This window comes from Dipodomys spectabilis, unplaced genomic scaffold, assembly GCF_019054845.1.
Source record: "Dipodomys spectabilis isolate Male_0828 unplaced genomic scaffold, ASM1905484v1 ptg000089l, whole genome shotgun sequence".
NCBI classification, from domain to species: domain Eukaryota; kingdom Metazoa; phylum Chordata; class Mammalia; order Rodentia; family Heteromyidae; genus Dipodomys; species Dipodomys spectabilis.
In genome coordinates this window covers 939,398-957,156 of record NW_024870766.1, presented here as the reverse complement: position 1 = coordinate 957,156, position 17,759 = coordinate 939,398, and the positions used below count along the sequence as shown (strand labels likewise).

Genomic DNA, 17,759 nt, shown 5'->3' with positions numbered 1-17,759 from the left:
CTCTGAAAGCTTTATCCTATTGTATCCTCATAAAATCATATGAGGCAACTACTATTAATATTTTCATGGCATAGTTGAAGAAACTGGGGCTGCAGAGAAACTAAGTAACTTGCTACAAATGGCTTCAGTTGGATGTAGTGGAGTCCAAGTCAAGCCTGTCAGCCTTCTAAGGCATTTGTTCTTAACCACTGCCTCCTCTCCCACAAATGGCTTCTAAATCTGTAAGAAGACAGCTTGCAGATGCTGTGAGGCAGACACAAGTACTCTTAACAGTTCTTTTGAGAGTAGGACTTCTATGAACACTGGGATTTAAGCAAATAGCTGAAGAAGAGATTTATCTAGGCAGAACATTAAATGGGTGATAAGAATCCAACCTAATCTGTGGAGAACTGAAGAGCCAAATGATTCCCCACAACTGGACTGTCATCAGTCACCAAATGGGTGGAAGTTCTCTCCTCCTGAATCCCCTTTTACACCCACTCAGCAAAGCATAAGAGCATGACCAACAGAAAGACAAACAGGGTTTTCCTAACCTTTTTCCACTACTATGTGGGTGGTCTGTGAACATACTTACGTGTATGCAAAGAAATCAGAGCCAAGATTGAGGAAACACTTAGTTCGGCATGTTCACTACAGGTCTGGAAATTACACAGGAAATATAACTGACACACATCTCAACCAAAAGCTATTAGTGACTTCCTGGGTCCACACTCCCTGAGAGGCCACTGGGCTAGCATCAGGGGGCTAGTCTTGCCTAACTTAAGTGTGTGATTGGACCCATTGCCCATGGATTTGTTTCAGCACAGCATCTTGGATGTTTGTGTTGCAGAAAGTGACATTGGGAAGGGCAAAAATGGCATCATGAAGATATGACATTTATTTTACCTCTGTGTGTGTGTGTGTGTGAGAGAGAGAGAGAGAGAGAGAGAGAGAGAGAGAGAGAGAGAGAGAGAGAGAGAGAGATCTGCCCATATACACTGTGAGAAGGAGGTTAGCAATTCTGAAAGATACAATTTATAAAGGGTATAAGAAATATTGGAATCCCCACCACCATGTTATGAGGTTCCAAAGACCAGGTTTACATGGAATAAATTGAGTTGCACCTGGCTCCAGGTGCAACTCAAGGTTATTAAAGAAGAAAAGCAAGATGAGGCTTCAGTAAAATAGTAGCAGGGATATTAGGAGTTGTAAGAAATGTGACTGTCCCAGCCGCCTCTGCAGTCCAGCAAAATCAGACATCACTCACCTGTACTCAGGACCCAGTAATTATACATTACAACATCCTTTTCTTTTATCCTTCCTCACACAGCCAATGGTCCTTCGTACGTTTTCTTGACTAAAACAAAAAAAAACTTTCTGACTAGGTTAAGTAAAAAGGGAATTCATTAGACAGGTGCTAAGGTGCTAAGGTAATTAGGGAACCCATGGACAAAAAATTAGAGTTAAACTTAGGAATAGTAAAAAAAAAAATTAGTGGCCAAAAGACCAGTAGGATGTTGTCATTCACCTGAAGCATTCCCCAGCTCATGGGTTGTATATCTCAGTTCAAAATTTACACGTCAGTTAGAGAAGCCATTAAATTAGTTTGGTCAAGTATCAGCCCTACAATTAATTACTTATCTCTGGAAGTTAACACACTTAAGAATTGAGTAATTCCCAAGAAGGGAATCCTGTGATACAGGAAGAATCTCCTAAGCTGTTTTTCTGTTCTTTTCCATAATCTCCTCCTTCTTATACCCAGTTCCCCAACTCACCTTGCAAGGCTTAATTCAATACTCCTCTCTTCTCACAAGTTCCTTCCAGCGACCTCTTCACCACATCTCACCCCAGCTAGCACTTTTTTCCCCACTCCTACCTGTATCCAATTCCTGTGTGTCTACAGAGACATGTTTATATTTCTCTCTGATCTCTGCTTTACAGTTGCTACACACATCTTGAGGTTGGACTCCTGTAGAGCTGAGTGTGTTGTGTTTTACATATGTGTATCTAGCACTTGACACATGCCACAATTGAGAGGTAAGGGCATGGTCTTGGAAGCCCAGCAGGTTTCTAGAGAGCTCCTTACTTCATTACTTATTAGCAATGTAACTGGAAACAAGTGGCTTACCTGGGGATTCCTGACTTCTTTTTCTGAAGAACAGAGTAAAACACTGCTTCACAGAGGTTGTGAGGAGCAAATGAGATAAAGTCTCACCTATCTCAGTGTCTGGAATATAGTAAGCACTGACCTCATGTTGGTTCCTTCCTCAGAGCATAGCTGTGTTAGAGGGATTAAATTCCCCTCTAACACTAATATTGGATAACCTACCACTATGGATAATTAAATGGCCACAAATTTCACAATTGGTCAAAATCATCATTTCAACCCTTTATATTTAAATAATTGTCAAAAGAATTTATTAGGGGAAAAAAGACAGTAAAATGTAACTGGTTGTGCTGAAATAAACCAACAGCCCAAAAGACAACCTATGAGACACTTTTGAAATCATGACAAAAGATTTAAATCACTAACTCCAGGTCTTGTCATCCCAATTATGCCAAAGGCATTTCCCTAGTATTTTACTATAGCATAGCCTGTTTTCTAAGTGAATTTGAAAGCCAAATATGTTAAAATATCCTTAAATGGAAAAAAGAAAAGAGACCAGTTGTGCCATCGATGAGACCCAGATGTAAAGCTGTGGGGTATTACTGCAGACACATCTGGCTGCTCTGTCGTCCCTGTGGGAGTGGGGTTGGTGTTTACAGAGTTGCCTTTTCACATGTGACACAGTTAAACTTCCCTTGGACAGTCTGGAGACTTCTGTGTTTATCTGGATGTTAGTTTCGTTGAATGGGCTTTGAATCAAAGGCCTTGGTTAATAAGCTTTGATTCGTCTACTGAGAAAGATTTTCTAATAAAGAAGGATTACTTCCCCTGGTGGCCACCTACATGTGCATAGCTGCACACTTCCACCTCCTCTGTACCAACCAGCAAGTTACAACTCTCTGCAACTGAAAGAATGAATAAAACCACATAGAAGGCTTAGATCTAGTTATGCTTAAAAGAGGGGGAAAGTTCAGGGCTCCAATTTATATGGGTTGTCTTTAGTTAATACATACTGTTTTATATATATATATATATATATATATATATATATATATATATATATATGTGTGTGTATATATATATACCTATACAGTATAGATATCCGTTGGTGTAAAGATACAATTACCTGTTTATTGATGCTGCCTCATGAAAATTCCAGGTAGAAGTGGAAGTTTCATGAAATAGGTTCTCATAAGCATCTCTTGTGAATCTCATTCTTAGCTTATTTAATCACAGGCAGAAGAGATAATAGAGGGCAAGTTGGTATTTCTTGCATGCACATTACTGTAAAGCTCTCTTTGTTATTGTATACCTTCTGTTTGTTTCATTTAAACCTTTATTATTGGTATTGTCTGACAACAAAGGTTTAAATATTTCTTCTGACCAGAGTTACTAAAAAATAAAACAAATTCAGATTTTTATTCTTGTCAGTCCCTAGATTTAGTAGACCATATATTCAGAGATCAATAAACACCAGCCCCTATACTCAAAGAGCCTACCATCTAGTAACAGACATAGGCAGAGAAAATCAGTACAACTGGACAGATGCTTTAACAGGAAGGTCACAAAATAGAATCCTAACAGGCAAGGAAGGAGAAGTGGGGTTAGTTAGGTTTGTCTGGTCAACTTGATGTCTATGCTGAGCCAGGTAAGATGAGTTTGTGATTATAAAAAGCACAGAAGAGTTCTTCCAATGATAGTTAAGATCAGAGTCAAGTACCTGTTGGCCTCATGACAAGCCCATGAGACAGGTAATAGTGTTTGAGGATAGGAAAGGAAGGTTGTAGGAGACTAAGCAGATAAAGTATGAAAAAAGAGGATAGGTAGAAATGTTGAAAGAGAAGTATGTTTCATATGGAAGGTGACAGACTTATTTTTCTGCATTGCATCTGATACATTTCTGAACATTCCTGAGGAATCCCCAGTAGGCAGACAGGGATTTGGATCTGAACTTGAACAGATATGAGGCCTAGAGAAAGATTTAAAAAGTATCATCACAGTAAGATTTTTTAAAACGATGGAGTAGTTGTAGAGTATGTGTAAACATAGGCAAAAACAAGGACAGAAAATAGCTCTTGGGGTATATCCTTTGGGCTATATGTAACAAAAAAAGAGAGAACTTATAAGGACTTTAAAATGTAGCCAAGGAAGAAAATTAAGAAAGTTATAATGGAAACTAATATAGGAGAGGGGATGGAGAGGTGGGGAGACAGTGGCCCAAAATGCATATACACCACAGAAGTCATACAGTGTTTGCAGTTCAGAATTTGGTAGATATCAGTGATCGTATAATAATACACAATGTGTTTGAGACCATAAACAGATTGTAGTAGTTTGGGGTCTTGGGTGGATATTAACTATGTCACAATTTAAAAAGAAAGCACCATTCAAAGTATGTAGTCCAGTATGTATATATAGGTATAAGGATGGTTTACTTGTGTTGTCATCTTTGGATAATGAATCCTCATGACCTCTTCCATTTAGTACCCTGAGCTGATGGTTGCTTCTTACAACAACAATGAAGATGCTCCTCATGAACCAGATGGAGTGGCGTTGGTTTGGAACATGAAGTTTAAGAAAACCACACCAGAATATGTTTTCCACTGTCAGGTAAGAGTCAGCACAGTAAAAATAACTTACATCTCCTGCTAGACTAAATATAGTTCTTGCTGTATTACAAGTGTCTTAGGTTGGGAGGAAGAGCTAAGTTTAAAAAAAATGGAATTGTTGACTATTTTGGAAAATTCCCCCACAGTAACCTAATGTTTAGGGAAAGTGGCAACCCTCCTCAAACAGTTAGGAAGCCTGGTTGGGGACTGTGTCATTTTCTTTCTATTTAAAACAGCCCCTGAGAGGATGAGTTTATAAAGACCTCGCACTTATGAAGAAATTGTGGTGTACCACTTCCTCTGCTTAGCAACAACATATGCTTGGCCACCCACATGGACATCCTCGGAGTATTACCATTTCAAGTTCTTTTTCTTTCTGAAATATGATTCAATGGATTTTGCCAGTTCTAAGTTTATAGGCGCCATATTGTTTTACCAGTAATACTTCTAGAGCTAGGTTGCTGTTTTTAGTTTGTGAGTATAGATGTTATCAAATAGTTTGAGATGTTTTACCTCTTACATTTACTTACATGTGTCTTCTCGTCTGACACACTACAAGCTAAAATTATGCTACCCTTACACACATTGAACTTGTGCTGTTGCCATGTCTCTGCCTAAATAACAGGTTTTAACATTGCCAATGCACCAACCCCTTTATTAATGCTCCTGTCCTGTGATTATGCACAGGAAAATAGGAAGCAAACATTCCAAGTCAAAGTTTCAATATTTTATAACTCAGAGGTATTGAATGGCAGATAGGTCACTGAATATAAACACATTTGAAGATGGTAGGTAAACCTGTTGGTTGGGGGAAGATTTATGTTATTTTATGTCCAAGAACTAAGTGTCTTTTATAAGATAAGTATGTTTAGACTTTAGAACATTATCAGATACAATTTTGGGGACAGGAGCTCCTAGAATAAAAGTCCTAACTTCAATGTGATTGAGTAGCCTCTAACTCTGACCACGTTTTTCTAATTTACTATCTCAAAAACAACTTAACAAGAAGTCTAAGACTGCATAGTAAATAACCTTTATTTACTGAACCTTTGAAATGAGAAGAGTTTTTATTTTACTTTTTTTTAAGATTATCAAGTTTGTCAGTTTGATATGCTTTTTCTGTAAACATAGAAGCACAAAACTCTAATTTCATTCCGTTTTAAGAGGTTTGTTGAAATGCCAGGAAAATGCTCTAAGAATCATAGGATAAGGAGAGTGCATTTTTAAAAAAACTCTATAAATTTTTATACTACATTATAAGTACATTAAAAACAATAACAAGAAAGAAAAAAATCACTTGTGTCCCTGTCTTGGAGTTCATTTCACTTAACATCATTTTATATGGTCATATGTACATAGCTTTTGACCTTTTCTGCTTGTCCTAGACATATACTAGTTATTGCAAATAAGGGAAACCATGGGACCTATGTTTCTTTGGGCCTGTCTTACTTCACTTAATATAAAAGAATACCTTAATTTTTAAAACCTAAAAAGTACTCCAGATCACTTTAGTCAATGTATAAAAGATTTATTATAGGTTTTAATTTTTAAATTCTATTAACTAATATTCTGTGGCAGTGTGGCAATAACATGTAATACACTTAATAATCACTGCTTTATATAGTAAACAAGCCAATAGGAATGTGATATTGTAGCACAAAAAAAACAAATTTCAAAGTCACTGGAATTAATTAGAATTGTTTTAATAACTGATTTTATCATGTGATGATAATTCATGCTATTATTGATTGATTAAATAGATCATCTTGCCTTTTTTTCCTTTTCCTGGTACCTTTAGGATCATTTATTAATGACTTTACCAATAAGCATTAAATTTCATTTTTAGTTTCTCATTTAAGTGATATAATGTATATTTTAGAAGAAACTACACTTCTGCACTTAAAAAACACTGAACTACCATGATTATTATAATATATTTGTACTGTGAGAGTTAAAGAAGAAGTTGAGTAAAATCTCTGTATTTTCCAAATTTTCTAATTCACTTGGAGACCAGGAGTAATGACTCTCAATTCTACCTTGTATTCTCACTGAAGGAACTAAGAAAATTGAGAATGATTTTATACACTCAGTATGATCATGTGACATGCAAAAAGGACATGAAGTCTCTGACACTAGATACCAAATAAAAGCTGCTCAATTTAACCACACATACATTTAAGGATATTTAAAAATCATCATTGTGCTCTTCTTATAGAAAACAAATAGTTTATATAAGTGAACCATAATATTCATGGAAAACACAGTTAGATAAACGCAAAAGTCAAATTGGACTACCAATATAGTGTCTAGTTTTTGCTATTAAATTTCCTTTAAGTGTTCTAGTTGTAGGTGTTGTAAGGGGCACAGAGTTGGACAAACTCTTGGAAGGATGAACAGGAATGAGCCCCGTACCTCTCAGGAAAGAGAGAACAAAGGTGAGCAGAGCAAAGGAATCTCAGTCATCTGTTCTCCATTCATAGACTCAGGCAACTAGAATATATTTGGGGGAAAAATCACATCTGTAATGAGAATATACATTTTCTTGCCATTGTTCCTTAAATAATACACTAGAATAACAATTAACATAGCATTTACATTGTATAACAAGTATACATATAGGAAGATGTGGGTATGTTATATGCAACTATTTCACCATTGTATAATAAGATACACAAGGAAATACAGAGTTTTATATCCAAGAGGAGGGATGTCCTGAAACTTAATTCAGGGATGCTGAGAGACAATTGTATGAAGTCTTTCTGAGGATGCCTATTTTAGATAGGGTTTTCCAGGAAAAGAGATCCAGTAAGTTATAGATAGATAGATAGGTAGGTAGGTAGCTAGGTAGGTAGGTAGGAAGATAGACAGACAGACAGATAATATATACATTCATACACATATATAGACATACACACATAAGCACAATGATTCAAATTTAAGAAATCTTATATATATGAATAAGGAGAGAGAGTGTGGAAAACTGATATTTTTTAAGAAACGTGGGACTTATTAAGTCCAAATTCTGTGGGGCAGGCCAGGAAGGTGGATATTTCGGTAATGTCTAATGAGTAAAGTTAAGCCTGAAATTTACAGAACAGGAAAGCAAGGTAAGACTTGTGTGTTGCAGATAGTGTTTGTTCAAAGGCCTTCAGCTGATTGGATGAGACCAATTCTCAGTACTGAGGGTAAACTACATTACTCAAAGTCTACTGAGTTAAATTTTAGCCACATCTGAAAAGAAAACAACACATGAACATCAAAGTCTAGACTACTGTTTTCATTAATAAACTAGGAACCATAGCCTAGCCAAGTTGACATAGAAAATTAGCACTTCCATTTTACCCTGACAGCAATCCAGGAAATCAGTATCTTCCAGAACTCCTAAAATTCTATTAACTCCAGAGATTACTTTGAGCTAGTGAGCAAATATATCTGAAGGAATTAACTTCAGAAGGGAAATTATTAGACGCCAAGAGAATCACAGCTTTTCTTTTCTCTTTTTCTACTTTATTGTTTTTACAGATGATATATAGTGAGGTAACCTTTACATATGTCAGGTAATAAAGTGAAAAAGAGATTAATTTGAAGTCATAATGAATGTCTGTGTAACACCAGAGCCCTAAAAATTATTTTAAAAACCAGAATGTAGTCTTTATACTTATTGTCATTAACTCTCAATGGCCCCAGAAGAGAAATTGGCTAAGAAGAGCCATGAAACAAAGTTGTAAATGACACAGCCAGGTTTAAAGTCAGATGTTTTTTAGTCTAAAGCCCATGTCTTGCACCATTCTACATTAGTAAGAGATGCAGCCATGTAAAAGCATGCAGGAATGGCTTGGTGGAATATCTTGAACAGAGAAGAAAGGAAACAAAATGGACTCTGTTTTAGCTGAACATTACATTCATTTGGACAACTTCAAGAATGAAATAATGCTACTTTGTTTCTACCTACAGAAAATGTGATTCATTTAAATTGTCTGAGACATAGATGAGAAAGCATAGGAATTGATAACAAAGAATATGCAGCACATTCAAATTTTATTTTTGGTAGTCTGATAGTCTTAAGACATTGGCTAGATATGATCTTAGATGTGGCAATCTTAACTGTATTCTCACCATAAATGGAAGTTCAGAGAACCCTAAGAGTTCAAGTATGTACAAGAGAAAAATCACATTCATTCCTGATCTATTAACTTTTCTTCTGCAGCCTTGCCCATCTTCAGTACATCTTACAACTGGTGCTTTCTAGATAACAGCCCATTAAAAGCAGAACGATTGACTCCACAATAGTATCCTTTGATATCAAAATTAGACAAATAGTTTGCTTGGTAGGAATGAAAAATGAAAATAGGGAAAATTGTCATAAGGGTACCTTATGATAGTTCTAATTTCATACATTTGAGGTAATTAGTGACATATAGTCACTAATTCTTAAGTTTTTTCTAACACTTTAAAAATATTGAGATATTCCAATACTCTTTAATTTTTTTTCAAACTCACTGCCTCATAATATCATTGTTAAAAGCCAAGAAAGCAAATGCATAAGACATAAAGATCAGCTAAGTCTTCCTCTTGCAAAGACTAACATGCTTTGAGGTTAAGTATAAAAAAGGCCTCTTTAGGAAGGATCGTGTTCTATAACAAGCCAAAAAGCCGAAAGACCCACCACCTTCTCCTTTCATGGCAGCTTCATGTCCTTACTAAATTGAAATTTTGGTGTGGATGCTGGTCCTGCATTTTCTATTTTCATTTCAATAAAAGCTGTCTATACTTGGAAAATACCCGTGGATTCTGCATAGAAATCAGCCACCAAGCCCCAGCACATAAGCTGGCGGTGCTCCCACTGTCTTCTGTAACGGCTTCACACACTGTTATTAGATTATGTGTCTGACCACCCTGCATTGCTTACCCTGGTGCGGTCTTTCTCTTTTGAAAGGAATGAATAGAATCGGAAAAAATATATCTTTGAATTATCTGCATTGAGGTAAGCAGAAAAGTTATATTTAGAGGCTTGGTGTGGTCAGAGGTTTTTATTTTTATTTTTCCTGATTTGGGGTTTTTTTTCTTTGCCTTTTTTGGGTTTTTTGTTTGTTTGCTTTTGTTCTTGGCATTCTCTTTTCAAGGATGATATCTAGTGGCGATCAGCAACTGACCATGACCTGAAACCTTTACCATTTCAAGGAGAAAAGCAGAAAGGGAAAGGTTAGCAACTAACCTCATTTGTGCCAGGGTTTAAAACCCTCAGTTGTATTTTTTTTTTCCTCCATGTGGCTTCACTTCTCATTAAGATTCTATAAAGATTACAGATGAGATTTCAGCGCATGGCCTCAGCTGCCCAGCTTTTGGTTCTGCCTGAGGTTCCTGCTAACCTCAAAGAGAGTTCTGCCTGTGAGGAGAGCTGGTAATGCAGGAGGGAGCGTGGGCTGGTGGTTAGGACAGGGACAGAAAGTCGGGACTTGAAGCTCCATTCCTGGCTGACCACACTGCTGGGGATCCTGAGTGAGTCCTGGAGACTTTGTTTTAATTCCTGATCCTGTAAAAAGAATTCACTCTTTGCTGGAATGGTGAGGTTTATTTCAATAGCCTTCTCTTACCAATTGTTGTCTCTCTTTCAACCCAGCTTGTGGTTCATAATCCAAGCCCTTACAACAACTTTAGATGTCGAATTGTTGAACAAAATATATGAAATAGTTTAAGTTAATGTTCTTAGTCTTATAAAATTAGAGAACTGGTAGAATTTGTCTCAAGAATTTTGATTGAGGGCTGGGAAAGTGGCTCAGTGATAGAGTGCTTGCCTTGCATGCATGAGGCCCTGGGTTCGATTCCCCAGCACTACATGAGAAAAAAGAAAAAAGCCGGAAGTGGTGCTGTGGCTCAAGTGGTAGAGCGCTAGCCTTGAGCTGAAGAGCTGAGGGATAGCGCCCAGACCCAGAGTTCAGGCCCCATGACTGGACCCAAAAAAAAAAAAAAAGAATTTTGATTGACATTAAAAGAGGGAACTTTCTTATACTTCCCTGTTAATGAGGAAAAGGTGCTTCCTAGGTTTTTCTCTTGGATGTGCTAAGAAATAGTTCTTGAAGGTCATACAGAAAGAGGCTAAAAGAGTAGAATGTTCTTCGACAACTAGAATTTTAGATTCAATATGAATTCCTAGCATTCAAAAAAGAACACAAAGTAGATATTTCATAATTGGCGAGCAAAGTTCATGTTCAAGAACATGCAATCCAACATAAGTGCCCAGTTCTTAAATGTATCGTTCAGTGTGCCTCAGGATTGGAAAACAGAAGAGGAAACCTCAACCAATGTTGTATAGACCATGATACACTTTTCAAAGTATGGAAAATTATGGAAAATTAAAGATCATGTATGACATAGAGGTAAAATTAAACTCTTACAAGAAAGATACAAATTATGTGCATCAGTTGGAAAGAACAGCAGCCCAAGAATTGTTGTTTTGTGCCTTTAGGAAAAGGCATAAAGGACTTTACGTGACATGCCAAAATTAAATGCAGACCTTCAAAAACACTTCTTTTATGTCAATTGATTATGACTGGTCTGAGGATAAAGGCTTGAAGTAGACACTGATTCTTATTAAATCAAACAGCAGGAACTTCAATTTTTTGTTTGGCCCAGAAAGTTGGAAGCAGAAAAATTGCCTTGCCAGATTGCATTCTTTATCTTCCCACTTCTAGAATCTTCTCCCAAGAGTAACTGGAGAAGCAGAATTAATCATTGAGATACATCTAAGGAAATTGGAATTATCTGCTGGATTATAGCAAAGAGATTGTATCCAAGGTGGTTTCTCATCTGAAACTGGCAGCATGCTCATGAAGTAGTGAGCTGTGTGGTAGTAGCATGCCACTAGCATGCACCTCTGAACATACTCCTTAAAGGAGTGTGGGGCTTGAACTCTGGGCTTGGGTGCTATCCCTGAGCTTCTTTTGCTAAATGCAAGGCTCCCTCCATACATGAGCCACAATGCCACTTCTAGCTTTTTTGAGAAGTTGGGCTGACTTTGAACCACGATTCTCAGATCTTAACTTCCCGAGTAGCTAGGATTCAGGCATGAGCCACCAGCGCCCATTGGAAGTTTTCTATCATTAAAAAATCTAAAAGTGTAATTGTAACCTCTCTGTACAGTACTTTTACAATAAAAATACATTAAAAACTAAAAGTATCCAATTTGGCAATACAAACATTATAGATGTAGAACCCCAGAATAACAGTTAGTATTCACCTCCTTAAATGCCCTTCCCATGTCCTGTGATCAAACCATCTGAGCTGGTTGTACTTAATCAAAAAATGCCTCAAGAATTATCACAGCTGTGTAGTGAGAGCCAGAGAGTAAAATTAATAAACCCTCTGGCTTGTCAATCCCTCTTCTTCACTTCCTTCCCTCCAGCCATTCCCTGAGGCCAGAGGAACCTTAGTCTGAGTGTTGTGGCGTGGTGGGTATCTTAGTATTATTGTGAAGATACAAAGATATTATAGGTATATTCATCAGGTTGGGCTGCCACTACCCTATGCCATAAATATAATGGTTTATAAACAACAGCAGCTATCTCCCACCGCAAAAGGCTGGGAAGTCCAAGATCAAAATTCTGTCTGGTTCCATTTCTTGTAGAGCTCTTCCCCCTTGAAGATAGTCCCTTCCTGCTGTGACCTGAGTACCTAGATGCCTCTTCCTCCAAAGACAAGAACCCTAATTGAGTTCCAACCCTCATACTTTTCTTTACTTTCTTCTAGGCCCTATTTTAAATACTATCATGTTGATTGTTAAAGCAACTGTGCAAATAAATTGAGCGGGAGAATAGTCCATAGTAATGAGCTACCTTTGCTTTGGAAAAATAAATCAGTCTCTGTACATTTAGTGGTTTCACAGTTGTTACAAGATAGCCAAGTGGGAATTAGCTGAAACTTGGTGTTCCTAATTTTCTCACCTGGCTGTATTCCTGAAGAAAATTTCACCTAACCTATGTCCATTTATTCCAACATAGCCAACATGGCCACTCCCACACAGCAATGATTGGCTGAGCTGGCAACTGGCTGTGCTTTCTTCCCAAGAACTCTGCAGGTTTCTCTCAATTCCAGCAAGGCTGAATTTTTCATCAACTGTGGAAATTTTTCATCAGTGTGGAAAGTTCCACATAGTTATGCTACTTGCTTAGACCTGCTCTTTGTATACAAATGCTAGGTAAAGTAGGGATCTGAAGACATCCAAAGCTCTCTCATTCTCATCATTGAAAATCTTTATCCGAACTGAATGATGGGATATTTTAATTCACTCTCCTAACTCTGACCTTATAAATCATAGTTAAGACTAAAAATAAACAAATGTAAATGTAGTACTTAGTATCAGTGAATGTCAGCTGCCATTATTACAGAATGTTCAAGAATGAACTTCAAAATATGTGGCAATCTGTGTGGACTATTCAAGTAGCATAGATATGGGTCCCCTAGTGCCAGACGTTGCATCTTTAGTTGCTAAAAAGGGGGACTGTGATGCTCTAGAGGGACAAGCAGCCAGGCAGCAGGGGAACACTGGGGTAACTGAGAGAAAGGAAATTTACTAATGGATATAAAATGATGTGAGGTTATACTGACGTAAGTGGCTTTGCAATCATCTCTGCCAGTGTGCCTCTGCTACTTGCTAGATATGAATGCATTGGATATTTTCAGCTTAATCATTAATACTGATGACCTCAGCACAGGCCTAAGAAGGGAATCGTGATACTTATGTAGTGCACATATCTGTAACAAATTCTGTGCAGACTGGCTGGTCTATTGCTGTACTAGAGATATGTATGACCATGTTCTCCCATGTCCTTTCTCCCAGTCCTTTCTCTGGACTATCAGGTAGTGCTTTTCTTTTCTTTTTTTTTAGTCTTTTTTTTTTTTTTGGTCGGTCTTTGGGCTTGAACTCTGGGCCTGAGCACTGTCCCTCAGCTTTTCAGCTCAAGGCTAGTGCTCTACCACTTGAGCCACAGTGCCACTTGTGGTTTTCTGATGGTTTATTGGAGATAAGAGTCACACAGACTTTCCTGCCTGGGCTGGCTTTGAACCATGATCCTCAGATCTCAGCCCCCCGAGTAGCTAGGACTATAGACATGAGCCACCAGCTCTCGGCCTCTTTTTTTATTCTTTATTACTATAAATCCAAGAGCCACTACTAATGAACACAATATAAGACAGAGGAAACAGTAGCTAAATCTGACAGCATTTTGTCTAGGCAAGAGCAAGTTTGAAAGAATGCAACATGCTGTTGAAAGAAAGAGAAGTTTCAGAAGGTCAATGTTCTCCCTCAGAGGAACATGTTAAGAAAACTTCATTTCTGGAGAAGAACTGAGGAGAAGTGGGAGGCTGTGGTGTCACAGGCCAGAAAAATCCTCACCTGTACATTCTAAGGCCACTACCACCTCCAGAGAGATGCCTATGTACTGCTTTGGTTTCTCTAGGAGCCTCTAGATTTAAGAATAAGTGTTATAAAATATATATCCTTTTCCTCTGCAGCAACTAGACCAAAGACTTCTGATTAATTTGCCTCGTATTGCCAGATGAATAAAACTATATGAACACACCATGGTACTAATAAATTCAGGGACTTCAGTGGCTGCAGTCATGCTGTTATTTTGGTTCATTTCAGACAGTTCCACCACAACTTCACTCTTGAAATTATTTGAAAGCATTTATTATTGAACAGAATTTGTGGAAATTGGACCATCACATTTACTTCCAGGAAATGCTTTCTAGCTTTTGTCATAACAAATAAGTGATCATTTGCTTTTCTCATATTTATATCCAATTACATATTATTAAATGACATGTTCATTTTAGCCAAGAAGTTAAACAATGTATTGTTTTTATCACTTCAGTAAAAGACTTAGCTTAGCTATTTTTTTTTTAAAGTTTATCTGACATAATTTTTTATTGTGAAAATACCATATAGAGGGGTTACAGTTACATGGGCAAGATAATGAGTACATTTCTTTTTTTTTTAATTTTATTTGAGAACATACTGTACAGAGGGGTTACAATTACATGGGCAGGATAATGCATACATTTCTTACCAAGCATTGCAGCCTCCTCCTTTGTTTACCCTTCACCTCCCTTCCCAGCCTCCCCCCTCCCCCCCACCCAATCCTTCCCCCCCACACACACCGACATTGTAAAGCTCGTTTTTGACATGACATTTTGTACTTCTCTATAGACTCTTTTAAAATGTATTTTATGTCTTATATGCTACTAATTATTTTTTCATAATCATTTTACAAAGTTTACTGTCTAAAGTTTATAAAGTTTATTCTCTAATGTTGTTGTGTTTTTCTGCCCTTGACTTACTTAAAAATTATTTCCACCACTTGTGTGCAATAGATATGTTATTTAACAGTGGGATTTTTTTTTTTGCTTCCTCGATAACTTTGTCCAATATTATGTTGTTGAGTGGTTGAAATTAAAGTTAAGTATGCCTTCTATGGAAGAAAACCTTTATTTCTTAAAAATAAGTTTACTACAAATACAGTCTACTGGAAAACAAAGAGAACAGAAGCAAAAATTGTAGACAAGTTCCCATATTCATATAAATGCCTGCATACATACACCCAATACTCTTAAATCCTAGTCAAAAGCTATATTTCATAAAAGAGAACTATAGTAATGTTGATGGTTTGCCAAAACCTCAAGCAGTGACAAAATCCACAGAGTGTCCTGAAAGGGATGCCTTTGCAAAACCATGCCTCTCCAGATGGTTTAGATTAGAGCTGTTTAAAAACACATGGCAGCATTCGTTTGGTTTAGAATTCATAGTTAATTCAGTAGATAGAGTAATGCAAATGTGAAACTCTATCTTGTGTATCGGGAAAAAATCATCAAATCTTACGATTGCTCTTAGGGGAGATTGGTATGTGATGTGTTGGTTTTTAAATGATCTAATTGAAACAATAAAATTAACCAAGAAGAGGTTAAAAAAGGATTAAAATATAATAATATACATAAAACCTTTCTTCTCTGCAGATGATTTATTCCTCTAAGCTGTCATATTCAATCAATTTGTATGGGATACGACAGCCAATTGTCATTTCCTGAGATAGACTATGTAAAGAGGTCATGTTACAGAGCCAGCATGAAAAAATGGAAAAAATAATTTCAGAGCATGATGCCAAGAGAAGCCAAAATGTCCTTAAATACCACAAAGCATTGCCCAGATCTCCTCACCTTGCTAATAATAGCAGAGAAGCAGCTTATGCACCAGATTTTCCTAAGACTTATTCATCTTTTTCCCCTGCATGCTTTCGAAAAGAGAGTACTCTTGCTCTTCATTTCAGTAAATTATTTTGCCGTATCTGTGAATTTTCATTTTGGCAGGAGCTCTTTGTGAGCAGTAGTATCACACTTTATGTTCTCTGGCAAAAGATGCATCATAGCAGTTACCCAGAACCCCAAAAGCTCCATAACTGAAAGTCCTGTTAAAATGTCCCCTGCCTTGGGGACATTGCCCTCTGATCCCACAGCAAGACAGTGAGTGAAGTAACCCTGGAATCGAACTTCTGTGAGGGAATGTATTGATTTGGTGATTTGTACTATTGTGTGTGCTCCTTGTAGCACAAGTAAATGTGTTCGGCCATGTGATAAAATTACCACAAGACTCATGTTTACTAGATGATTCAAAGTTGTTCATAAGGAAAATGTGGGCCAAAGTCTCCAAGTAGCTCAGTATTTAGTTCCCTCTGAAAGTAGCACATTTTCCAAGCATAAAAACTGAAATTGTGGCTTTTATGGCTAAAGAAAGCTTTACAATACACACACACCAAAAAAAAGGAAAAGAAAGGCATACCCTTGTTCACAGAATTCATATGAATTCATAAATATTTCTTTTTTAACTTTATTCTTAACATGTAATTATACATATTTATGGAGTACAGTATGATGTCTTGATACCTGTACACATTCTTTAATAATCAAATCAAAGGTAATTAGCAAGTCTTTCAACTCATACGTTCATCTTTTTTTGTTAGTGAGAACATCCAAAAGGCCTCTCTTCTACTGTTTTGACATATGCAATACAATATCATTTGACCATAGTTATCCTAATGTTTAGAAGGACACCAGGACTAACTTCTCCTATCTAAATGTAACTTTGTGTACTGATCAAACTCTCCCTCTCGCTCACATTCTCTCTTCTCATATAAATTTTATTTTGTATTACCAATAGAGATTTTTACTAACCAGTCTTCTGGTCGAACATTCTACCTTAATCTCTAGAGATTAATCTTATTGTTTTATGTTTTAGCTGAATGATAACATGAAGGAAAAGCATAATCATTTGAGAGAGTTCTGGCATTTCTCTAATGGGATAACAACATTGTGTCAACCTATCACAATTAAAATAGTTTAAAAGACTTTGATTTGGAGGAAAGTAGGAAGGGAACCCCCATCTATATACCCTTTCCACATTCTAAGCAACATCTACACCTGTCTGGTGGCCTTTCCTTCCATGTGCTTGGTCAGATTTGTGAGGACTTAACTAGTTTTCACACCTAAATTTCATGGATGATCCTCTCTGTATAATGAAAGATGCAGAGACAGGCTAAACATAAATCTCCTACCTTTCAAACCTTATCATGTATTCTCTCTCCTCTGTAAAAGTTCATTTTGAACTGGGTTCCATAAAATATCACATATTTGGGAGAAAAGCAGTCAGTTCTCAACTCAGGCATGGTTCCTGAAGGGAAACCAATCGTATCAATGAGAATTTTTGTCGCATTAGTTTTGAAAGTATAGTATCTGCTGATTTGGTGCTGTTATAAAATTGAAAAATAACACCAAGCCAATGTGATCAACTTAAACTTTGGATCATATATTAGGATTCTGCTTCCTTTCATCAGTGTTAAGAACATTTTGTTGTTTGCATATTTTATTTTATAAATGGTGAAAGTAAAGTGTTTATTCTACTAAGAAACCATTTCCCAATAACATTTACTCAGATACCAAGTGTTCTCTTTTTCAGAGAATGTAAAGGGAAATAAATCAGTTGCCCTTCATTATTCTGTGATAACTTTGTGCTCTTT

General features: G+C 36.9%; 1 protein-coding gene across 1 annotated transcript in view; it reads left to right on the top strand.

The window, feature by feature from the left end:
• The window catches only part of Dync1i1 (dynein cytoplasmic 1 intermediate chain 1), a 278,997-nt gene that overhangs the window by 171,294 nt on the left and 89,944 nt on the right, over positions 1–17,759 (top strand). The window contains exon 10 of the mRNA XM_042684669.1: positions 4,571–4,696. Within this exon, the coding sequence (XP_042540603.1) occupies positions 4,571–4,696 (126 nt within the window). The remainder of the gene's footprint in view (positions 1–4,570; positions 4,697–17,759) is intronic.